Genomic DNA, 22,054 nt, shown 5'->3' on the forward strand with positions numbered 1-22,054 from the left:
ACTAGAAGTAGAAATATGACAAGAGGTCAATAATTTCAGTATCATTGATGAAAGGAAAAGTACTTTTTATTTTTCTAAAGAAAATATATGTAAAGTATTTTATTGTAATAACCTTAGGTATAATGGACAAATCTTTTCAAAACAATTTTCCATGAATAAAAAATAAATTTTACTCTAATTAAAATTAGACTTTTTGAAAGCCCTAAAAATAAATTTCTAATTTATTCTTCTATTTCACAATAACTATTTACAGATATAGTTATTCATTCAACAAATATTTGTGTACTTTTTGCATGCAAAATATTTTAGGATACTAAGAACATCAGTGGAAGATAAATAGCTTCTATTTTCATCCTATTATATATAGGAGTTACCACATCCTGGAATGGTATAGTGTCTTTCATATCCCTTTACCAACAAACATCAAAGATTAGTATTATCCTATTACTAACATACAGAATGCATTAAAAACGTATTTGCTGTATGAAGGAATATTTAGGAGAAATGTTCAAAGTGTTATCACTTCCTCAGCTAAAGAACTATGGCTTAAAGATTACTCAAATTTCCAGCTAACTCTAGTCATGTGATCAAAAATATAGAATCTTGGTTTCCTATCATTATGAATTTTCAAATAATGTTATATTGATCATAAAGACTGAGAAAAGGAAGAAAATATTCTAAATGGATAGCAGAATTTAGAAGAACAAATTGTGCTTAAAAGTTAGAAGTACAAGGAGTACAAGCCTGGGTTTCCTGAATCAGTAATAAGGAGAAAGTGAACCAATGCCACTATGTTGTTTAAGATTAAATAAAATAATGTATGGAATGTGATTAGCCTGTTGTTTGACACAAAAATAAATTACTTAATAGTAGCTGAGAAAAAAAGAAGTTATGGCTCCTCTAGACAATACATGGTTACCTTTCAGATAAAATGTTTCACTTCTCTCCCTGTACTATAAAGTGGTCCATAAACAGCAAACACAACAAATTAGCATAAGGCTTTTTTTAATGCTGCATTCTAATCTTACCCACACGATTGTTTTCAGAGTGGTTTTTTTCTAACACTTGCGTAACAAATGTGTGCACAGCCTAGTATAGGGCAGTAGAGTGAAGAGCTTATCAGCACAGGTTCTGGAACCAGATTATTTATGTAAAAATCAAACTCTAACTCTTACTGGCTATGTATCCTCAGCACCACCCTGTTACCTCAATGTCCTCATCTGTAAATTGAGGTTGATAATTTACCTACTTAGTAGGTTATAAAATGTTTATAATAAGTGCTCAAGTGTAGCTATTTTATTATATTTTGAAATGAATTTTAAGTTTTTTAGAAAGAAAATTGAATTTGGCCAAAACCGGTTTGGCTCATTAGATAGAGCATCGGCCTGCGGACTGAAAGGTCCCAGGTTCGATTCCAGTCAAGGGCATGTACCTTGGTTGCGGGCACATCCCCAGTAGGGGGTGTGCAAGAGGCAGCTGATCGATGATTCTCATCGATGTTTCTAACTCTATCCCTCTCTCTTCCTCTCTGTAAAAAATCAATAAAATGTATTTTTTTTTTAAAAGAAAATTGAATTTGATCTAGAGTTAATTATCTAATTATCTAATTTACTAGATAAGACTAAATAACTCTAATCACTGTTTATACAATAAATCACTGTTTAAATGTTGCAAAACCACCAAATGGAGACTTTAAGATGATGTCTACATATGAAGATAGAGCACTTTACTCAAGAATTTCAAATTCAAATAAATACTATGTGATGGACCTAGAACAACTGTATATATCTAAGAAGAAAAAGAAACTACCATTTATGTAAACCAACAAGCCTTTAGTAACAGGAAAGGAGTTGAAAATAAACAAGCTTTGAAGTACCATCCATACAGTGTCAACAGGAACAATAAAGAACCAAGTATAGGGCTTCCAGAACACGTGACAGCTCACTGCACACAAGTGACATATGGTTCAAACTGCTGAACAGGAGTTGGTTAAAGAGCAGAGCAGGCTGGTTAGTGCCAGTACTGGGCAAAGCTGCCAACCATAGGACACGAAAGTATAAGCCACCCAGAAGCCAGAGCTAGCAGGGTCCCACTGTGGGATCACTGCACACAAAAGGGTAAATCTTACGGCAAAGACCTCAGCCTGAAGACCAGCCGCTCTCTTTTTCAGCTCCTCCCCTTGAGCCTCTTTCGAACTTAGTTCCTCCTTCAGTTGTTCTACCTGTCACGACATTATTATTCTTTTTTATTTATGTGTCAACTTGGATCTTATCTGCTTTTGAGCCAGAGCAGGAACTGGAAGTAACAGTAACATATAACCCAATCAAATCTGTTTCCCTAGTTCCCTCTTCAAAGGTCCCTGGATGGTTTCTCTATTTTCACAGAGTTTTTAAAATTAACTGAAATGTGCTAATCAGCAAATGAGAACCAAACCTTATATTGCTGAGTATTTTTTTCTCAAATTAGGACGAAAAATGCAAACTAATAGAAAGTTTGACTATGTGAATTTTTAAGTTTCAAATTAACATGAAATTAGCAGTAGTCATGTCATTAACAACAGATTCTTAAAATAATAATGGAATATTCTACAGATTTATATGCCAGGTATTCGTACCACAGTAAAAAGTCAGAAACAGCCCTAACCGATTTGGCTCAGTGGATGGAGTGCTGGCCTGCAGACTGAGGGGTCCCGGGTTTGATTCCAGTTAAAGGCATATGCCTTGGTTAAGGGCACATACCCAGTGGGGGCCGTGCAGGAGGCAGCTGATCAATGGGTTTCTCTCTCATCGATGTTTCTGACTCTCTATTCCACATGTGTCAAACACACGGCCCGCGGGCCAAATCCAGCCCGCCAGGCCTGGCAATGTGGCCCGCACCGTGCTGTCATCACTGCACTCCGCTGTCAGTTTATGACATTGTCAGTTTATGACTGTTCAGTAAACCACTCGGCCCGCGATTTAAGCTGGATTTTAGATTTTGGCCCCTTCTCTGATTGAGTTCGACACCCCTACGAGTCTATTCTTTTCCCTTCCTCTCTGTGAAAATCAATAAAATATACTTTAAAAAAAAAAAGAAAGAAAGAAACAGGAGGGAGGATTTTAATTGTGTCATTCCCTTACAAATTGCACTTCTGAGAAATCGGGGAATAATATTGGGTCGGCAGCTAAGTAATTGCGGATTTTTTAAAGAAAATCAAAGACAATTTTTTCATAGAACTAAATAACTTTATTCTTTAATGTATTGCCCATTTTGATCAATGACCTTTTGCCATCTTTCAGGCAGCATCATAATCCCACGTTCAAAAAACTTCTGTTTTTTATTAGCAAAAAACTGAATCAGGTACGATTTGACATCATCATCATTATTGAAATTTTTACCATTCAAGGAGTTTTGTAAAGATCGAAACAAAAAGTAATCAGATGGTGCAAGGTCAGGACTATATGGTGGATGTGGCAAAACATCCCAACCAAGCTCCATTAATTTTTGCCGAGTGACCAAAGATGTGTGTGGCCTTGCATTGTCATGATGGAATACAACACCTTTTCGATTTGTCAATTCGGGCCGCTTTTCTTCAACTGCATTGTTTAATTTCATTAGTTGTTCAATGTAGACATCAGAATTGATCGTTCGGTTGGGTGGTAAGAGTTCAAAGTAGACAATTCCTTTGTAATCCCACCAAACTGATAACAAAACCTTCTTTTGATGAATATCAGCTTTTGATGTTGTTTGAGTTGGTTCACCTGGCCTGCTCCACGATCTTTTCCACTTGATATTGTTGTAAACAACCCATTTTTCATCGCCAGTTATCAGTCGTTTTAAAAATGGATCATTTTCATTAGGTTTCTTTAGCAAATCGCAGCTGCTAATGCGTTGCGTTAACTGTGATTCTTTCAGTTCGTGAGGAACCCATGTATCGAGTTTTTGAACATAGCCAAGTTGTTTTAAGTGATTTTCAATGCATGTATGTGATACATGAAGCTTCTCTGCAATCTCACGTGTTGTACTGTGACAGTCGGAATTGATTATTGCTTTGATTAGGGCGTCATCAACTTCAACTGGACGACCAGAGCGTCTTTCATCTTTGAGTGAAAAATCACCAGAACGAAATTTGGCAAACCAATTTTGACACTGCTGTTCTTTTAAGGCTTCGTCACCATAAACAGCACATAACTTTTTATGAGCTTGTGATGCGTTTTTCCCTTGCGGAAATAAAAAAGCAAAATATGACAAAAATGTTCCTTTTGATTTTCCATTTTTCAACGAACGCCAAACAAAAACTACAAAACAGATCAAAAAACTTTTTTTATTGATTAACAGCTGAATAGCCAACTATCAAATACAAAATGTGTTTTACATTTGTACTACGTCTGCAAACCTAAAAATTCAACTGAAGCCATATATGTGTGAAACCCGCAAGTACTTAGTTGCCGACCCAATATAATTAGGATATGGCAGGAGGAAGGGGGATACTTATTTTCTAGGTGATCTATATATAAAAAAGGCTAAGTGACCAACTACACATCCATCCAACCATCGGACCAACTGGCCGGTACATATGACGCACAACATTGACTCCCACATATGATACATACAAGGCTCTCACTTGCATCAACTGCACGCCACCAACTGGCCAGTACATATAACAGGCACTGGCAATCCTATATAATAAAAGGCTAAAATGCAAATAGACTGAATGGCAGATCGACCGGTCACTATGACGTGCATTGACCACCAGGGGGCAGACGTTCAATGCAGGAGCTGCATTGAACTCCATGGGGGAGTGCCACTCAGCCAGAAGCTGGGCTCACAGCTGGTGAGCGCAACAGCAGTGGCGGGAGCCTCTCCTGCCTCTGCAGCACGATAAGCCGTCAGTCGGACATCCCCCAAGGACTCCCAGAGTGCAAGAGGACGCAGACTGGACTGAGAGACAGACACCTCCCACCCACAAGTGCATGAATCCATGTACCAGGCCACTAGTATTTTATAATTACAAGTATGATCTTTAATTAAACCACAACAAAACTGTAAATTGGCAATTAAAATAAACTAGACACTCCAATGTGCCTAAATAGTTCATAGAATCTAAATGGCTTTAGATCTAAGGAAGGAATATTGTGATTGAATTTATAAGTATAGACAGACGTGTGATACTTATCTTACTTCAAATATAACTGAAACACACATGGGAAACAATAAACCTGATACAAATGGATTTTCTCCAAAGGACAGAACAAATGATTTTTCTTTATGGAACTGTATTTGAAGAAAAAAACATGATTTTATTTCAGCTATATATGGATGGGGGGTGTGTGTGTACTGGGTTCAGCTTCTTAGGGTTTTAACTTTTAAAATACTTCACAAAAGGTAGAGAACTAAATGCCTCATATAGTGAGAAAACCTCATCTGGATGTAATCCTACTAAATCATCTCAGCAATATTAATAGACATGAAATGTTAAACTATAATAATACATACTTTGCTTCATACAGGTCATTTTGTTTTAAGTGAAAACTTGAAGGAACTATAGAACATTTGTAATTCTGACTTTAATTCAAGCAATTACTACTTGAAAGAATTATCTTAGAGGTATTCTTCCCTTAAGTCTGATAAAACAGTGTGAAGTGCTTCATCATCATTAGGATGTAGGAACAAGCATCAATTTTTCAAACCCCTTTTTAAAATTACACTATCATATACCATTACCTTATTTTTCATGAATTTAGAATGACTCCGATAGACCTCCATTTGCTTCATTTCTTCCTCCCGTTCTTCAGTACTCAGAGCCCCATTTGATTTCAGCATCTGAATTTCCTCTTCCAAGTCTCGGAGCCCACGCTCCATAGAGGAAATTTTTGAATCCTGAGGACAATGGAAGATTTACTCATTAAAGTAGTCATGAAAAATCAGAGAAGTTAAACAACCCAGTGTTAGAGGTGCTACATTTAATAAAAATAATTATGCAAGGAAATTGCTATCTAGCAACTGGTACCTGACTTCTAAAATATATCCTTTATGGTAATTTGAATGGAAGGAGGAAGACTCATCTGTAATGTGATTTTTCTTTTATCTCTTCCTCTCATCTATACCCTTCAATTAAAGAGAATTAACTAAAGAAATAAAAGCAATGGAAAACTGGTTAAAGTTTTTTGTACTTTATGGACAATAGATATGCAGTGAAAACTTCTGTAATATTAACAGTAAAACCTTTTACAGATATAATACCTTATCCTATTACTGTGACTCCTAAAGGGTTTATTTCTGCTCACAGAGAAGGGGGAGATGTGTAAGAGGATTCCAAAGATTTATACAATGATGTGTGTAACTATACTTATAATAATTAAGATTTTATAACCTACAGCAGCAGAAAAGCAAAGAAATAAAAAATTACATTAACAGTTACAGTTTATCATACTCATAATCTTTTCTTTACTAGGTGTGCTGGTTGATAATGGCGGATTTTGTAATAAAAGACACGATAATTTCAAGAGAAACATCAAAAGTGCTTTATTCAAAGTAATGTCCATCGTAAGCTACACATTTCCACCATCTTTCAGGTAATTTGTGGATACCGTCCATTAGAGCTTTTCTTGTTTTGAGGCAAACCATTCAGAGACCCAATTTTCCACTTCTTCGTGTTTTAAAGTGCTGCTCAGAAAGTGCAAGTACCATCGATTGGAACAAGTGGCAATCTAAAGGCACAAGGTCTGGTGAATACAGCAGGAGGGTTAATACTTGGCAGGCAAGATCTTTTAACATGTCTTTAACTGGTTTTGAAGTGTGTGATGGTGCATCATCATGAAACAAAATTACTTTGCCGTGTCTTCTGGAACATTCTGGTCATTTCACAATCAAAGCGTGGTTCAAACAGATGGTTGTTGGTAGGATCATTATTAACGGTTCTAGAAGCTCACAATACACCACACCTTCCTAATGCCACCAAATACACATCATTGTCTTCTTTCTGAAGCAATTTGGCCTTGCAGTTGATGTTGATGGTTGCGTTGTAGTCGATGTTGATGATTGACCTGGATCAATCCGTGATTTTGTGCATTTGGGATTCTCAAAATAAATCCACTTTTCATCGCCAGTCACAATTCGATGCAAAAAAGACTTTCATCCTATTGAAGCAACATTTTACTGATGACTTTTTGGCTTTCCATTTGTCTTTCGTTCAGTTGATGTGGCACCCATTTCCTTCCTTTAAAATCTTTCTCATTGATTGTAAATGAATGGAAACTGCTGGGCAACGTTAAATTTTTCTGCAAGTTGCTTTTGAGTTTGACATGCATCTTCACCCAATAATGCTTGCAATTGTTGTTCAAACTTTTTCAGTTGACCTGGATGTCTTTGTCTTTCACATCAAAATCATCACTTTTAAAGAATTTAAACCAGTGTTTACAAGTATCTTGAGATGGAGCATGTTCACCATAAGCTTCCCGAAGTATTCAGCAGTATTTTTCTTATTTGGTCAAATATTTAATTAATTCATCCCTAATGCCTTGGGAGGGCCAGACCAAATGATTTCACAGACTTTATGTAATCTGTGGGTTGGACATTCCCCATCCCTGACCTAAGAAATAAAGATTTTAAAATATATCAATTAAAACAAAAAGCTCTAAGTGTAGGCTTTATTCTATTTGGGATTTTAGAAAAACCATTCCTTAGAAGGTAATTTTGAGAATGATTTCCTGTTACACTTTAGCTCAAGGATTGCTAAACTGACTCTCCTTGTTATCATGTAGACAAAAGTTAAAGGATTTATCATGAGACAACTACAACTAGCTATTTTTAGGTTCAGGGGAATGGAAGAACATGTATTCTTCTGTCTTACATTACATAACCTTTAAAATTATCACTACAGAAATTTTCTTTTACAAATCTATTCAAATTAAACTTACATTTGATTCTAAAGGAAATATATTAATCAGTACAATTGGAGATATTCTAAACCTAAGCCAGGATTTTACTTATTTAAAATTATTGAGCCTTAGGCAACTACTTCAATTGTACTATCTGAAAATTCACTTTTGAGATGACTATAAATCTTCCTGGAAATATTAGGATGCAGTCCTTCAAGAATGACTAAAATACTAGGCATATGCATGTGATTAATATGCAACTGAAAGAAAATGAAACATGGTTCACCTCAGACATTAGCCTGGGTGGTAATGAAAGAGGGCCAGAGGAAGAAGGGCATGTTTTTCTAGCATCATTGATACTCCACACAAGGTAAAATAGCCTTCAGCTAAGAACTCCAGCACATCACACAGATTCCACCTCTACAAAGCCCCTACAGGAGCTTCCCAAGAAACATTACCCATCTTCTCCCCTAATCCCAACACAGATAGGCAAATCAGCACCCCAATACCAAATTGTGTATCATAAAAGCATCTCCCTAGAAAAGAACCACAATTGCAGCTCTGGAAGCCATGAGACAGGCGCAGACTGCATAGAGAATGAACCTGCCAGGTTACTCTTTGAAATCAGGACAGAAAATGATGCATGATATGTTCAACTAGTTCCAGCACCAACTCAACCAGTACTCAGGCTGGGTTTATTTGGGAATAGTTCTCCCAAAGAGGTTTCTTACTTCTAGAATCTATCCTATCTGATAAAAGAGAAACATGCAAATTGACCGTACCTCTGCGATGCCCACCAGCCAATCAGAGTGAGTATGCAAATTAACCCAACAAAGATGGTGGCAGCGACAAAGCTGGAACGAGCAGGAGACTTGGGTTGCCCCCGGTGATAGAGGAAGCCAAGCTTCCCACCCACCCTGGCTGGTCCTGGCCTCCGCTCAAGATCACAAAGTTTCAATTATAGAAGATAAATAAATCCTAGATACCTGCTTCCAGCCAGCCCTGGCCCCTGCTCAAGGAGGCAATGAAAAAATAAAAAATAAAAAAAGGAAGGGCTGGGAGCTTGGGTCATTGGGGGCGTGGCCAGCCTGCAAACAGCCATCATCCCCTCACCAAGACTGGCCAGGCACCCCAATGGGGATCCCCACACTGAAGGGGCTATGGCTAGCCTGCAAACAACCATCAGCTCCTCACCCAGGCTGGCCAGGCACTCCAGCGGGACCCTCCACTCTGCAGGGGGTATGGCAGCCTGAAAATAGCCCTCAGCCCCTCACCCAGATTGGCCAGGCACCCCAGCAGGACCCCCACCACCACCCTGAAGGGGCTGTGGCCAGCCTAAAAATGGCCCTCAGCCCCTCACCCAGGCATCCCTGCAGGGACCCCCACAGTCCTCAGCCCCTCACCCATGCTGGCCATTGCCCCAGTAGGGGCCCTCACACCATGGGGATGTGGCCGGCCTGCAAACCACCACAGGCCCCTCGCCCAGGCCACCCCACACCCCAAAGGAACCCCCATCCTTATCCGAGACTCACTTCAGGACAAACCAGCTGGCCCTACCTGTGCACTAGGCCTCTATCTATACTAATAAAAGGGTAATATGTTTATTAGACTAGGAGACCTTCCAGGAGACCTTCTGGACCTTCTTTTGGACTAAGCTATGGTGGTGGGGCTGAGGTAGAGGAGGTTAGAAGACAAGAGGGGAGGGCAGTTACGGGTTATCAGGCCAGGATGGGACAGCAGTTGTGGGTGATCAGGCTGGTGGGTCAGGGCCATTGGGGATAGGCAGATCAGCAGGGGGACTAGTTGGGGGTGAGCAGACCATCAGAGGGGGTCAGTTGGAGGTAATCAGGACAGCAGAGGGGGGCAGTTTGCAGTGAGCAGGCCAACAGGGGGGGGCAGTTGGGAGTGAGCAGGCTATCAGGGGAGGAAGTTGGGGACAAGTGGGGGTGATCAGGCTGGCAGGGGGGCATTTGGGGGCAAGCAGGCCAACAGTAGGGAGCAGTTGGGGTTGAGCAGGTCAGTAGGCAGAATGATTAAGGGCTATCAGGCAGGCAGGCAGGTGAGCGGTTAGGAGCCAGCAGTCTTAGATTGCGAGAGGGATGTCCGACTCCTGGTTTAGGCCCAATCCCTGTAAACCAGCACTAGGACATCTTTCGAGGGGTCCCAGATTGGAGAGAGTGAAGGCTGGGTTAAGGGACAACCCCCCTCCCCATGCACGAATTTCATGCACCGGGCCTCTAGTTTATTAATAAAGAAATTGAGGTGTAGATAGGTTCTGTAACTTGCTCTGTGTCACACAATCAAGTAAAACCCGATTTTGAACCCAGGGAATTTATCTCTGAAGGCAAGCTCTTCATCACCAACTGCCATACCATACAGCCTAAAGATTTCAACCTACTCATCAATTTAAAGCAGAGGTTTTCATAGAATGGCTACAAAACTTTGAGGATGTCCCCCAGACCCTTTCATTAAGTCTACAAAGTCAAACTTTTTCTTAATAAACTATCACTTTATTTGCCTTTTCTATTGTGTTAACATTTTTAATCAAGATATAAAAGCAATGGTGGGCAAAATCGCAAGTGCCTTACGACAAAGGGCAATAGCACCAAACCACAGTGAGTCATTGTATTCTTCAGTATCAAGATTCACAGAAAAAAGAAAAAAAAAAAATTTTTAAAGCCTGCTTAACTTAATGTCTTGTTACTTTATTACTTTTAATAAATCTCAAGCTTTGAGCACACATCATTGTAATATTCTGTGTGATAAAATGGGAAGGAACTAGGCGGGCACTTCTGCTGTAAGAAGTATGGTGACTGTCCCCAGGAATAGTACTGTGTGCTTCTTTTAATTGCAAGCTGAATTAGCAACTTTTTTCATAGAAAACTATATTTATTAGAAAGAACAAAAGATAAACTATGGTTATTCAGACTTGATATTTAGCAGACGTTTTTATAAATGAGGAAAATGAACCTGTTGTTTTAAGAGTATAAAGGGGTCCTAAAGTCAAAGGTTTGAGAATAACTGAAAGAAAATCTGGACAACCCTTTCCATCTAATTTGAGTTATGTGCTACTACTAAAAGGAACTGAGACTAAAGTTCTCTTAAAGTGTCATTTTCATTAAGTCTCATTTTTCTTTTCAATTTACAAAATGAGTAAAATATTATTACACTAGAGGCCCGGTGCACAAAAATTCATGCACTTGTGAGGGGTGGTCCTCAGCCCAGCCTGTGCCCTCTTGCAGCCCGGGAGCCCTCAGGAGATGTCCACCTGCCAGCTTAGGCCTGTTACCCAGGAGATCGAACATCCTTAGCCCTGCCATCGCCACCGCCACCACTGCTGCACTCCCAGCCGTTAGCCTGGTTTGTCACTGAGCAGAGTTCCTGCTGTGGGAGCGCACTGACCACCTGGGGGCAGCTCCTGTGTTGAGTGTCTGCCCCCTGGTGGTCAGTGCACATCACAGCGACTGGACATTCCCAGTCATTCCATCCTTAAGGTCAATTTGCATATAACCCTTTTATTATATAGGACTAGAGGCACAGTGCATGAAATTCGTGCATGGGGAGCAGGGGGGGAGGATAGAGGGATGTTGTCCTTCAGCCCAGCCTGCACCCTCTCCAATCTGGGACCCCTCAAGGGATGTCCGACTGCCCTTGCATAATCCATGGCTGCTGGCTCCCAAGTGCGTGCCTGCCTGCCTTCCTGATTGCCCCTAACCACTTCTGCCTGCCAGCCTGATCACCCCCTAACCACTCCCCTGCCAGCCTGATCAATGCCTAACTGCTCCCCTGCAGCCCAACTGCCCCTACCTGCCCTCTCCATGCTGGCCCAGTCACCCCTAACTGCCCTCCCGTGCCAGCCTGGTCACCACTAACTGCCCTCCCCTGCAGGCATGGTCCCCCCCCCAACTGCCCTTCCCTGCAGGCCTGGGTCCCCCTCAACTGTCTTTCTCTGCAGGCCCAGTCCCTCTTAACTGCCCTCCCCTGCAGACCTGGTTGCCCCCAACTGTCCTTGCCTGCAGGCCTGATCGCCCACAACTGCCCTCCCCTGCTGGCCATTTTGTGGTGGCCATCTTGTGTGTTGGAGTGATGGTCAACTTGCATATTACCTCTTTATTATATAGGCTACTGCTTTCTAAAACTCACACATAAAGTGTGTGATCACTTATATGTGTAAAATAACTTATAAAATTATTAGATTCTTACTTACCTTCATTTCAATAACAGTTTGCAGAGCTTTTGTCTTGGCAGAATCAGGGGCATTCTCAAATCTCCGATGCATCTCCTATACAAGAGAAACAAAAAAAGAGTAAGTGTCCTCTTTTTCACTCTCTTTTTTAAAAAGGAGTAGGAGAGAAGGAGTAACTTTGTGCAAAAGGTGGTCCTCCCAGCCTTGTAAGATACCTTGATACTTCTCCATTTCCTCACCTTTCTCTGTGAAACAGGTAACCCACACACTGTATCGAGGCTTAAAAAAAGCATAGGAGGGTTCCAGTCTCTGAACACCTAGTTATTTAGTCACACAGACCCCCTACTACAACCGATGAAACTATCAATACAACATATCCCTAGGCTGATGTGTCAAACTTCCACATGACCCAAAGACATAATCAGAACTCCAAATGATTCAAAAAGCGGATTAGAAATATTCCCTTTTTAAAAGGATAAATAAAGGCAGTCACAATACAAGCACTAGTGTTGACAACATACTTTCCATAGCAACCACCCCCAGAGTAGCAACCACCTGGCTACCAATAATGAAAGTCCCTCTCCAGTGGGGCTACAAATGGAAAGAAAAAGATAAGACTGAACAAAACAAAACAAAACAAAAAAGACTGCTGAACAAGTTTCATAAGTAGTTCATATTTAGAAAATGTCAGAAAAACATGGCAACTTTTTAATCCAAATTTTAGTGAGTTCCGGTTCTGGAAGGAAGGAGGTGATGGTAGTAATATCACAATTTAGAGTCTCCAAGGATCACCCTGAAGTTTCCAGAACATTTCAGAATGTTTTCTTGTCATATTTTGTGAATGTCTCTGAGTTTGGCAGTACTTCCAAAGTATTCTGGGACAGACTCTAGTAACCCAAAAAAATATCCAGATACTTTCAAACTGAGAGTGTTTAACCATAATAATAATAAAAAGAAATGTATACTATAATTATACCTTTCACTTAATTTATTCATTCTTGCCTGACCAGGAAGAATGGTTTGAGAGAAATAGAAAATAGAAATGCAAACTTCATTGAGCTATCTATTCCTAAAAGAGTAGTCCTAATTAAATGACAAAAATTCTAAATTATAAACAGCAGTTTAAACACCAGTAATTTCTGAACATCCACACTCCCAATTTGGCTGCTGCTAATGGCAAAACCACTATTAACACACACTAACCTTTCTGCTACATCTCTCCCTAACTCCAGGAGTCTTAAATATTCAACTAAGAATCCCACTTGTATGTTTAACAACTACCTCAAACTCTACATATCCAAGATTAAACTCTTGGTGGTGCCCCCAAAACCTGCTCCATCCTACCAATTACTCAGGACAAAAACCAATGAATCTTCTTAACCTGTTAACCGGGGAGTTCCCTTTTTAATTACTCAAAGTACAATGGGCGCATACTCTTTCACTAGGACGTGTCAGTACGTCACGCCCAGTGGACGTAATTTTTTTAATTTATACTTAATTAAAATAAATAAAATATATATATTTTCGTTTGTTTATATATAAAGCACTGCTTTCTAAAACTCACACATAAAGGAAAATACAAAATTACAAACAAATAGAAAAGAATACCAACAAAAAAATGGAAACATTGAATTAAAAAATTATAAATTTTACAAACAATTATAAAGATTACAAAAAATATATTTTTTTATTTCTATACACAATAAAAAATATAAAAAAGTTAACAATTACAGAACAATAAACAAAAGCACACAAATAAAATAGAAATATTGAGTTTAAAAATTGAAATATAAATGTAAAAATTCAAAACTCAACTTCCGTGTGATATATTTTAAAACAATTGTTGATAAATAGTGCTACCTTACAATCTAGACACCAGTATGTAGATTCTTTTCTAACACCTTTTTTGTAGCAAACTCGGCATTTCCTGAATTTAGTTTTTCCTATATCGCTTTTCATTTGTTCTGGAAAATGCCTTTCAACTAAACGTCATGGTTTAGATGTAGAACTGCTTGTTGATGTCTTTGGGTGGGTTTTCACTATGTTGTTATCTACCAATATCTCTACACACTCTATCAAAAAGTGTAATCGATCCAAATGGCCTTTATCTTTTTTGTATATAATATATGCATTGAAGCAGCACATATCAATTAATCGTAGAAAAAATTTTTTATAAAATTTTTTTACCCTATTATGGGCAGCCATGTAGGCCACCATAACTCCATCTCCCAAATCTACGCCGCCCATATTCTTGTTATAATCCAGGACAACATTCGGTTTTTCTTGCCTTCTTCCTCTCTTTTCAATCATTGTCTTTTCGTCATTATGAATAGAACTGAGCATCAATACGTCTTTTTTATCCTTCCATTTTAAAACCATAAGTTTGTCTTTGATTCTTACTATATGTTCATTTTTTCTGTAATTTTTTTGTTTTTATTTCACTGGAGATTCCGACTCTGTTTATCCTCATTGTTCCAACAATGTCTGTATTGTTTTGACACAAGAGTTCAGCCAAATGAATTGACGTATAGAAATTATCTAAGTAAATCCTATACCCTTTATTCAGTAAGTCATGTGTTAACTCCAAAACAATTCTTGTTGATTGTTTTTCTTGTGGGTAGTTCGAACCATAATTTGTGTCCTTGCCTGTGTATAAAATTATATTTTGTACGTATCCAGATTGGCTTTCACTCAAAATAAACAACTTCATTCCAAATCTAGCTCTTTTTGTAGATATATATTGTTTCCAAGATAAATACCCTTTCCATAATAAAAGAGATTCATCTACGCATATTTCTCGTTCACATAAAAACTTTTAAACTTTTCTAACAAATTATTGATGATTGGATCAATTTTATATGTTTTTCTATTATATAAAGGTTGGAGATATAAAAAATATAAGTAAATAATATATAATGCGAAAATAGGTAGGTAAGTGTAAGTACGTACCCGTCATTGCTCACCCAGAACACGTCCACCACTCTCAATAGCGAAATTATACTGATTCCCTCCGGGTCTTAAATTCATTTCGAGACATGTATGGATGACTAATACCTTTGTTGTTCGGAAATATACATCCCGCCCGTTTCAGGGCACAACATATATTTCAAGGACGTATTCATATGTCCTACCCGTATCTGATATTGTTTAAGTTTGACGTATTTATACGTCCCCCTCGGTTAACAGGTTAATGCCTTCTTTTTTCTTTCAAGCCACAGCCAATCAGGAAATCCAGTTAACTCTATCTTCAAAACATATCCAAAATCCAAGCACTTCTTGACATCTCCACTGCTACTACTTGGAGTGAGCCACTAACAAAAATATACCTTTTAATCCCATAACAATCAGGCTCCCCTCTCTTTATCTCGCTTCCCTACAGTCACTCTCTACAGAGCAGTCAGAGCACCTCTTTTAAACATAAAGTTGAACTTGTTATTCCTTTGCTCAAAACACTGTCATGCCTCCCCATCTGACTCCAGACATACCAGCCTCCTTGCTTTTCCTCACTACATCAGCCCTGCTCCTTACTTAAGGCTTTTGCATTCATATAGATTTTTTTTTTTTTTTTCCGGTGTGTGGGCTGATGATCTAACCATTTAGAGTGGTTAGGGCTCTGTCCTCATCTTCCCAGAACTCTCAGAGGCATTCAAAGCAGTGGTCCATTCCCTCCAATATATATATTTCCTCTTAATTATTATGACACCACAGTCTTCTTTTTCTATCATTTCAGTTGTTCTTTATGTTTATTTTGTATGCTTTTGCTTCTAAATTAGACCCCCAAGGACTACAGTAGCTGGGGGATCAATCCTAAACCCTTTTCTTTTTTTTTTATCTAAACTTTCTAATCTACATTGCTTAAAATTAACTTGAAATACGTACTCATGAATTTCTAGGCCTGCATTCTGCTCTGATTTCAAGACTCACATTTCCAACTGCTCATCTGCTATTTCTTCTTAGATATCTAACAGGGAACTCAAACTTATTTTATTAAGTAAAATTTTAAAAACCTCTTGATATTCTCTTTAAAGAGATGTCTTCCCCATCTGGTTACATATGGCACTGCCCTACTAGTAGCACAAGCCAAACACCAACCATTTCTCCTTTCATTCCTCCCAGATCTTCATTTCCCACCAGCAATTCAACAGCACATCCTGTTCTATGTTCAAAATATTTTCTAAATTTATCTGTTTCACTCCATTTCCAGCCTAGTTTAAGCATAGATAACTATAATGGTTTCTATTAGTTTTCTTCCATTTCCTCTGTCCATTTTCAAGAGAGCACTGAGGTAATCTTGATAAAGCATCAACAAATCATGACACTAGTCTGCTTTAAATGCTTCAATGAGTTTCCTATTTATTTCTCGCTCCCTTCAAAAGCAGCACGGTATGACCATAATAGATAGAACACTGGTCCTCCTGTCAAACTATTTTAAAATTAGACAAGATGATTAAAATAATTGTTTTCAGAAATTGAAAAACAAGTATCATAGAACTTTAATCCTTAAGGGAAAAGAAACAAACAAGGTGATGGCCCAGACTTGCTATCCAGTATGTGATGCAAGGAGGGGAAACCCAAACAGAAAACAGCAGACTTGCAGAGCTCAAAAGATAGATCAATGTGTAAGACTCCTAAAAATAGTGGAAATGTGCAGAGCAGAATAGCATAGAGAAGGAAGCTAGCCAGAAGGCAGCAGTATCTGACAGAGGCCCTTGAGTCTTTGGCCAAAAAGTGTGCATGTACAGGGCAAGACTCCACAATGCCAGACAAAGAACAACTAAATACTGAGGACAAAACAACTACCATAGAGCTATGATTTAAGCAACTAACTGAACTCACGTGGGGCTGGGAAAAATTTAAGTTCCAAAGTGAAGAGAACATCAGAGGCACTTAGTAGGGATACTGGAAAGGTCACGTCTTAGGGGTACAGCTCATCTATCTCTAGAGCAGTGGTTCTCAACCTTTCTAATGCCGTGACCCTTTAATATAGTTCCTCATGTTGTGATGACCCCCAACCATAAAATTATTTTTGTTGCTACTTCATAACTGTAATTTTGCTACTGTTATGAATCATAATGTAAATATCTGTGTTTTCCGATGGTCTTAGGCGACCCTGCTAGTGGTTCTCAACAAATAATTTTATGGTTGGGGGTCACCACAACATGTGAAACTGTATTAAAGGGTTACAGCATTAGAAAGGTTGAGAACCACTGCTCTAGAGGGAAGATTATCTAGATTAGTCCTAACAGTGTTTAAAAGCAAGTCATAAAAGGATTAAGTTAATTCAAAATTATATAAAGTCTTGCAAGACAAAACATTTCATTAAGAAAGACAGTAAAATCCAAAATACATTAATCCAGGACAAACTCTAAACACATTAGTTCAGGCCACAATAATCTCTCAACTGCATTAAAACAAACAACTCAGTTTTCACCCAGCCTCCAGTTTGTCCACATTTAATCAATTCTCCACATTGTAAGCAAGGTGATTAACTGAGTACACAGGAGATATTTAGCAATATTTGTTCAATAAATGAGCATAAAACTTTAAAATGTATAAACAAAAATAAAGTGAATCCTGCTATCTATAAATGATCTTATTAATAAAATCCTATAACCTATACTTTGCATTTTTATTTGGTATTTCTCTATCCATTTGAAAATATTAAAACTGCATTTCTTTGTAATACCTCATAATTCAGATACTGTGCTAATTTAACTGACCACTTTCCCATTCTTATTCCAAACTGGTAAATTTTTAAATGCTTTAAGGTGAAACTCTTATAATTTCATTTTAAACCTTAGTTAGCATATAAGCAAAACAAAGAAAACAGAACTTCATTTGAATTTTTTAAATATCCTCCTATGCTAAGAAACTAGGATACATTTAGAACCATTTAGGCATAAAGTTTTCCTATTAAGATATTTTAAAACCTTCCACTCATAACAAATTTCTATTGAGAGGCCTGCACATTAAAGATCATTATGAGCACATCTTGCAGTCAGTGAGCTGATAACGTCCCCTGTTCCCAATGAGCACATCAAGCCTCTGACTCATGCACTGTTAATAATAGGACAAGACTCTGGAAATAGAAATGAATGTGAGAAATAGAATATGTTATTTGCTCACTTCATTTAGCTCCTTCTGACCTGAAAATTTTCATTCAAAAAATTTTAAAGTACAGGTAAAATTATCTGGCACTTGTCACAGTCAACTGAGGTTGACAATAGAAAATATATTCACTTCCTTTCATTCACTTAATAAACAATAATAGCTAGAGTTAGAAAACAAATATTAGAAAAAAAAATTCATACTTCTTTCTTTAGTAATTTCTTTCTTTTTCAAAATAAGCCAATTTTTAACCATACAACTAAGAGAAAGGAGTATTTGTGACTGAAAAGTACTACTTATGTCTGAAATTTCTTGTCTTTAAGTTTTAGGTATCAGCCTCAAATCTCTTGGTCCAAGGCAGAAGCTCCACACGGCTTTTGAAGTCCTATATAGATTCAGTCCTCCACACAAGTTCTAGGTTTACTTTACTAACAACAAAAAAACAGAAGAAATAAAGGGAAGTGTAAACAGAAAGAATCCTCACTTTTTTTTCTGTATCTTAACTCAGCCAATGTCAGACAATATCATACCTGAACCTTTAACCATCTCTAGTAATGGCATTAATCTGAGAAAATGTATTATCTTTCAAAATGGAAATGGGAACAAATTACAAAAAGAAGGGAGGTGAGAACCTACATAAATAAGATACTCATTTTCCAACATCACTTAAAAAAGAGCAAACTAATTAGGGACTCCTTTTCTCTTTAAATCTTCCTATTCTTTGATTTTTCTAGTTTTTTCTATATATATCTCTATTAATTTTTCCCCTCCCCTCTCCCCTGCCTATACCTTACAACTGCCTATGATACAGACAGGCTTCCTTCAACTATGTTAGTTGCATTCAGTATTTCAAGCCAAGAACCTAATCAAATATTAGGCTTTTAACCTTAAATATTTCTGCAAAGGCTAACATGACTACCAAGGTTTGTTGGTTGAAATATTATAGAGACAAAAACTAGCATAAATATAATAATGTCTTAAAACAATTCTGTACTTTGGTCATCGCAACAATAACTACATTTTAAAAATAGGAGCTGTCGTCTATGGCCATACCACCCTGAACACACCTGATCTCATCTGATTAAAAAAAAAAAAAAAAGCCGAAATCGGTTTGGCTCAATGGTAGAGCGTCGGTCTGTGGACTGAAAGGTCCCGGGTTCGATTCCGGTCAAGGGCATGTACCTTGGTTGCGGGCACATCCCCGGTAGGGGGTGTGCAAGAGGCAGCTGGTCGATGTTTCTCTCTCATCGACGTTTCTAGCTCACTATCTCTCTCCCTTCCTCTCTGTAAAAAATCAATAAAATATATTTTTTTTAAAAAAAAAAAAGGAAGCACATGTAGGTCTAAAATATATTATTTATTTGGCCTATTGACAATACTTTATATGCATATAAACTGCAGATCCAAAAATTCCATAGGACCTTAGATAATGTTCTGCCAATAGATCTAGAACCAAAATTTTGGTCCCAAACTTTGGTGTATAACAAAATCATTTGTAAAGTTTGCTAAACCCATATGCATAAGCCCCAAGCACTAATCATGTCTTGCCTGTAAGTCAATATTTGTCCAATAGAGGTCCCCACTCTTCTATCAAAGGAAAGGTATTACAATAAACAATATAAAATCTAGTATTAAGTAGTCACATAATGTAATTTTGTTACAAAGAGAATATACAATGCTTAATTTAAGTTTTATTTTTCTTCTTTGGCTTTTATTTAGCACATTAATCTGCTAGCTACAGAATCATGTTCATAAACAAAATGACAAACTAATCACTAATGTTACTTGGTATAAATGCCATTTTAATGTTGCTGTATTTCATCATATCTAAGATGCCACTGAATATCATAGTTTTATGAGCTGTAAAGGAGGAAATTCCTCCAAATAAATCATGTCGCATTGCCTTATTATTCTGATACTGATTGCAATTGTTCTTTTTTACTTATTTAACCATAGAGTTTAATCATGTATCATTCTGAACTATTTTTATGATTTTCTTTATACAAATAATTTTTTTTGTTTCAATGTTGATTCACAGTGCAATATTCTGAATATATACTGAACAACAAATTAAAGTCAACAATAAATACCAAAGCTCACACCATCAACTAATATTATAACAAAATAAACAACTATGCCCTAGCTGGTTTGGCTCAGTGGATAGAGCGTCAGTCTGCAGACTAAAGGGTCTGGGGTTCAATTCCAGTCAAGGGCACATGTTCAGGTTTGGGGCTCAATCCCCAGAAGTAGGAAGTAGTTGATCAATGATTCTCTCTCATCATTGATGTTTCTATCTCTCTTCCTCTCTGAATTCAATAAAAATATTTTTTAAGATTTCTCCCAATGTTAAAAAAAAAAATAAACAGTTATTGTTTATTCACATGCTTGTGAATGTACAGGCAAACAAATTTAACAGGACTGCTGTCTTGCTGACAAAGAATGTAAAATGCCATCAAGAGTAAGACAATTTCACAATTGTTAAAATGGGAAAACTTGTGAATCTTAGAAGTGATGGGCTTAAGAAACCAACCTCCAAGGATCCATTGAAACTGGGGCCACGTGGGCTTCCCTGAGAACGCAAAACTGCCAAGAGCCTGGGGACTGCGACGTGCTGTGTGGCTCTGGGGAGCCACTCAGCTTTCTGAGCCGTTCCCCGCTGGAAGACTGAGGCAGGAAAAGCACCTGCCAGCATCAGGAAGACCTCGAGAACGAATGGATTATGCCTGCCGAGCACTTTGTGGTCCTCAAAATATGAATATCGTATACGATATTGTGCTATTTTTCAGACTCCTTGGAAAATGCAACGGGAACTGGACAAGGAAACCTTGAATTTGCATCACATCTTCCTGGTAAAGCGCTCAAATAATCTGTGAAACCACAATATATCCTACAGAATGGGGAGGAAGGCCCATCCTCCCTGTTTGAGAAAAGGAGCCCCGCCTCCAAAGGTGGGAAAAAAAGAGTGAAAATCGTCCACTGCGGGGTGCTTCTCAGTGGGGCTGCCTCTGTCCTGGCCATCACATAATGGAGGCCCCTTTAATGAAAAAAATGAGAACGATCTTCTGCAGGTTAAGTTCAGCAAATCACACTCTATAATTACATATACCGTTTCCCCGAAAATAAGACAGTGTCTTATATTAATTTTTGCTCCCAAAGATGCGCTAGGTCTTATTTTCAGGGGATGTCTTATTTTTCCATGAAGAAGAATACGGTATACATTTATTGTTAAATGAAAATAAAGGAAATTTATTACCTGTATACGGTACGGTAGTACGGTAGTTGTCAACACAAACCAAACTGTGAATCCTACAGTATCAAGAATTTACTCATTTATTCAATGACAATCATGTCATCATCTTCTGGAACATCATCATAACAATCCAATTCCTGAATTTCCTGGTGAATTTCTAGTGATTCCATTTCTTTTAGAATCAGTGGACCAAATCTCTCATGTTTAGCCTAGGGGAGGCCTTATTTTCAGGGGGATGCCTTATATTTCACTCAAGGAAACCTGTAAGTAGGTCTTATTTTCGGAGGATGTCTTATTTTCGGGGAAACGTGGTAGATATGAGGAAAGATCTTGGCTGACAACCAGGTCCATCTCTAGCTGCAGGACAGCTACCCCCACATACTTTGCAACAACCCGTGGACTTTTGGCCAATGCATGATTGGCCTTCTCTCTAGGGAACCCATGCCCATTATTATTTACTAGAGGCCCGATGCATGAAATTTATGCACAGGTGGGGGGTTCCTCACAGCCCAGCCTGCACCCTCTCCAATCCAGTACTCCTCGGGGGAAGTCCAACTGCCTAAACATGAAATGAGGCCAGCAGTCAGACATCCCTCTGGCAATCCGGGATCACTGGCTCCTAACTGCTCAACTGCCTGCCTGTCTAATTGC

General features: G+C 38.2%; 2 protein-coding genes across 13 annotated transcripts in view; one reads left to right on the forward strand and one right to left on the reverse strand.

Annotated features, from left to right (window-relative positions):
• RAD52 (RAD52 homolog, DNA repair protein) overlaps positions 1 to 22,054 on the forward strand; it is a 493,030-nt gene that overhangs the window by 304,080 nt on the left and 166,896 nt on the right. The gene's annotated exons all lie outside the window — the stretch shown is intronic.
• ERC1 (ELKS/RAB6-interacting/CAST family member 1) overlaps positions 1 to 22,054 on the reverse strand; it is a 402,974-nt gene that overhangs the window by 289,938 nt on the left and 90,982 nt on the right. For 5 of the 11 annotated variants that reach the window (XM_084878772.1, XM_084878764.1, XM_084878767.1 and 2 more), the window contains exons 4-6: positions 12,067 to 12,141; positions 5,704 to 5,859; positions 2,129 to 2,221 (exon numbers count right to left, since the gene is read on the reverse strand). In XM_084878772.1, the coding sequence (XP_084734898.1) occupies positions 2,129 to 2,221; positions 5,704 to 5,859; positions 12,067 to 12,141 (324 nt within the window). The remainder of the gene's footprint in view (positions 1 to 2,128; positions 2,222 to 5,703; positions 5,860 to 12,066; positions 12,142 to 22,054) is intronic. The other 6 variants (XM_084878773.1, XM_084878770.1, XM_084878771.1 and 3 more) reach the window with 2 other exon arrangements.

This window comes from Pipistrellus hanaki (genome assembly GCF_964339955.1).
Source record: "Pipistrellus hanaki genome assembly, chromosome: 3".
In the NCBI taxonomy this organism is placed as follows: Eukaryota; Metazoa; Chordata; class Mammalia; order Chiroptera; family Vespertilionidae; genus Pipistrellus; species Pipistrellus hanaki.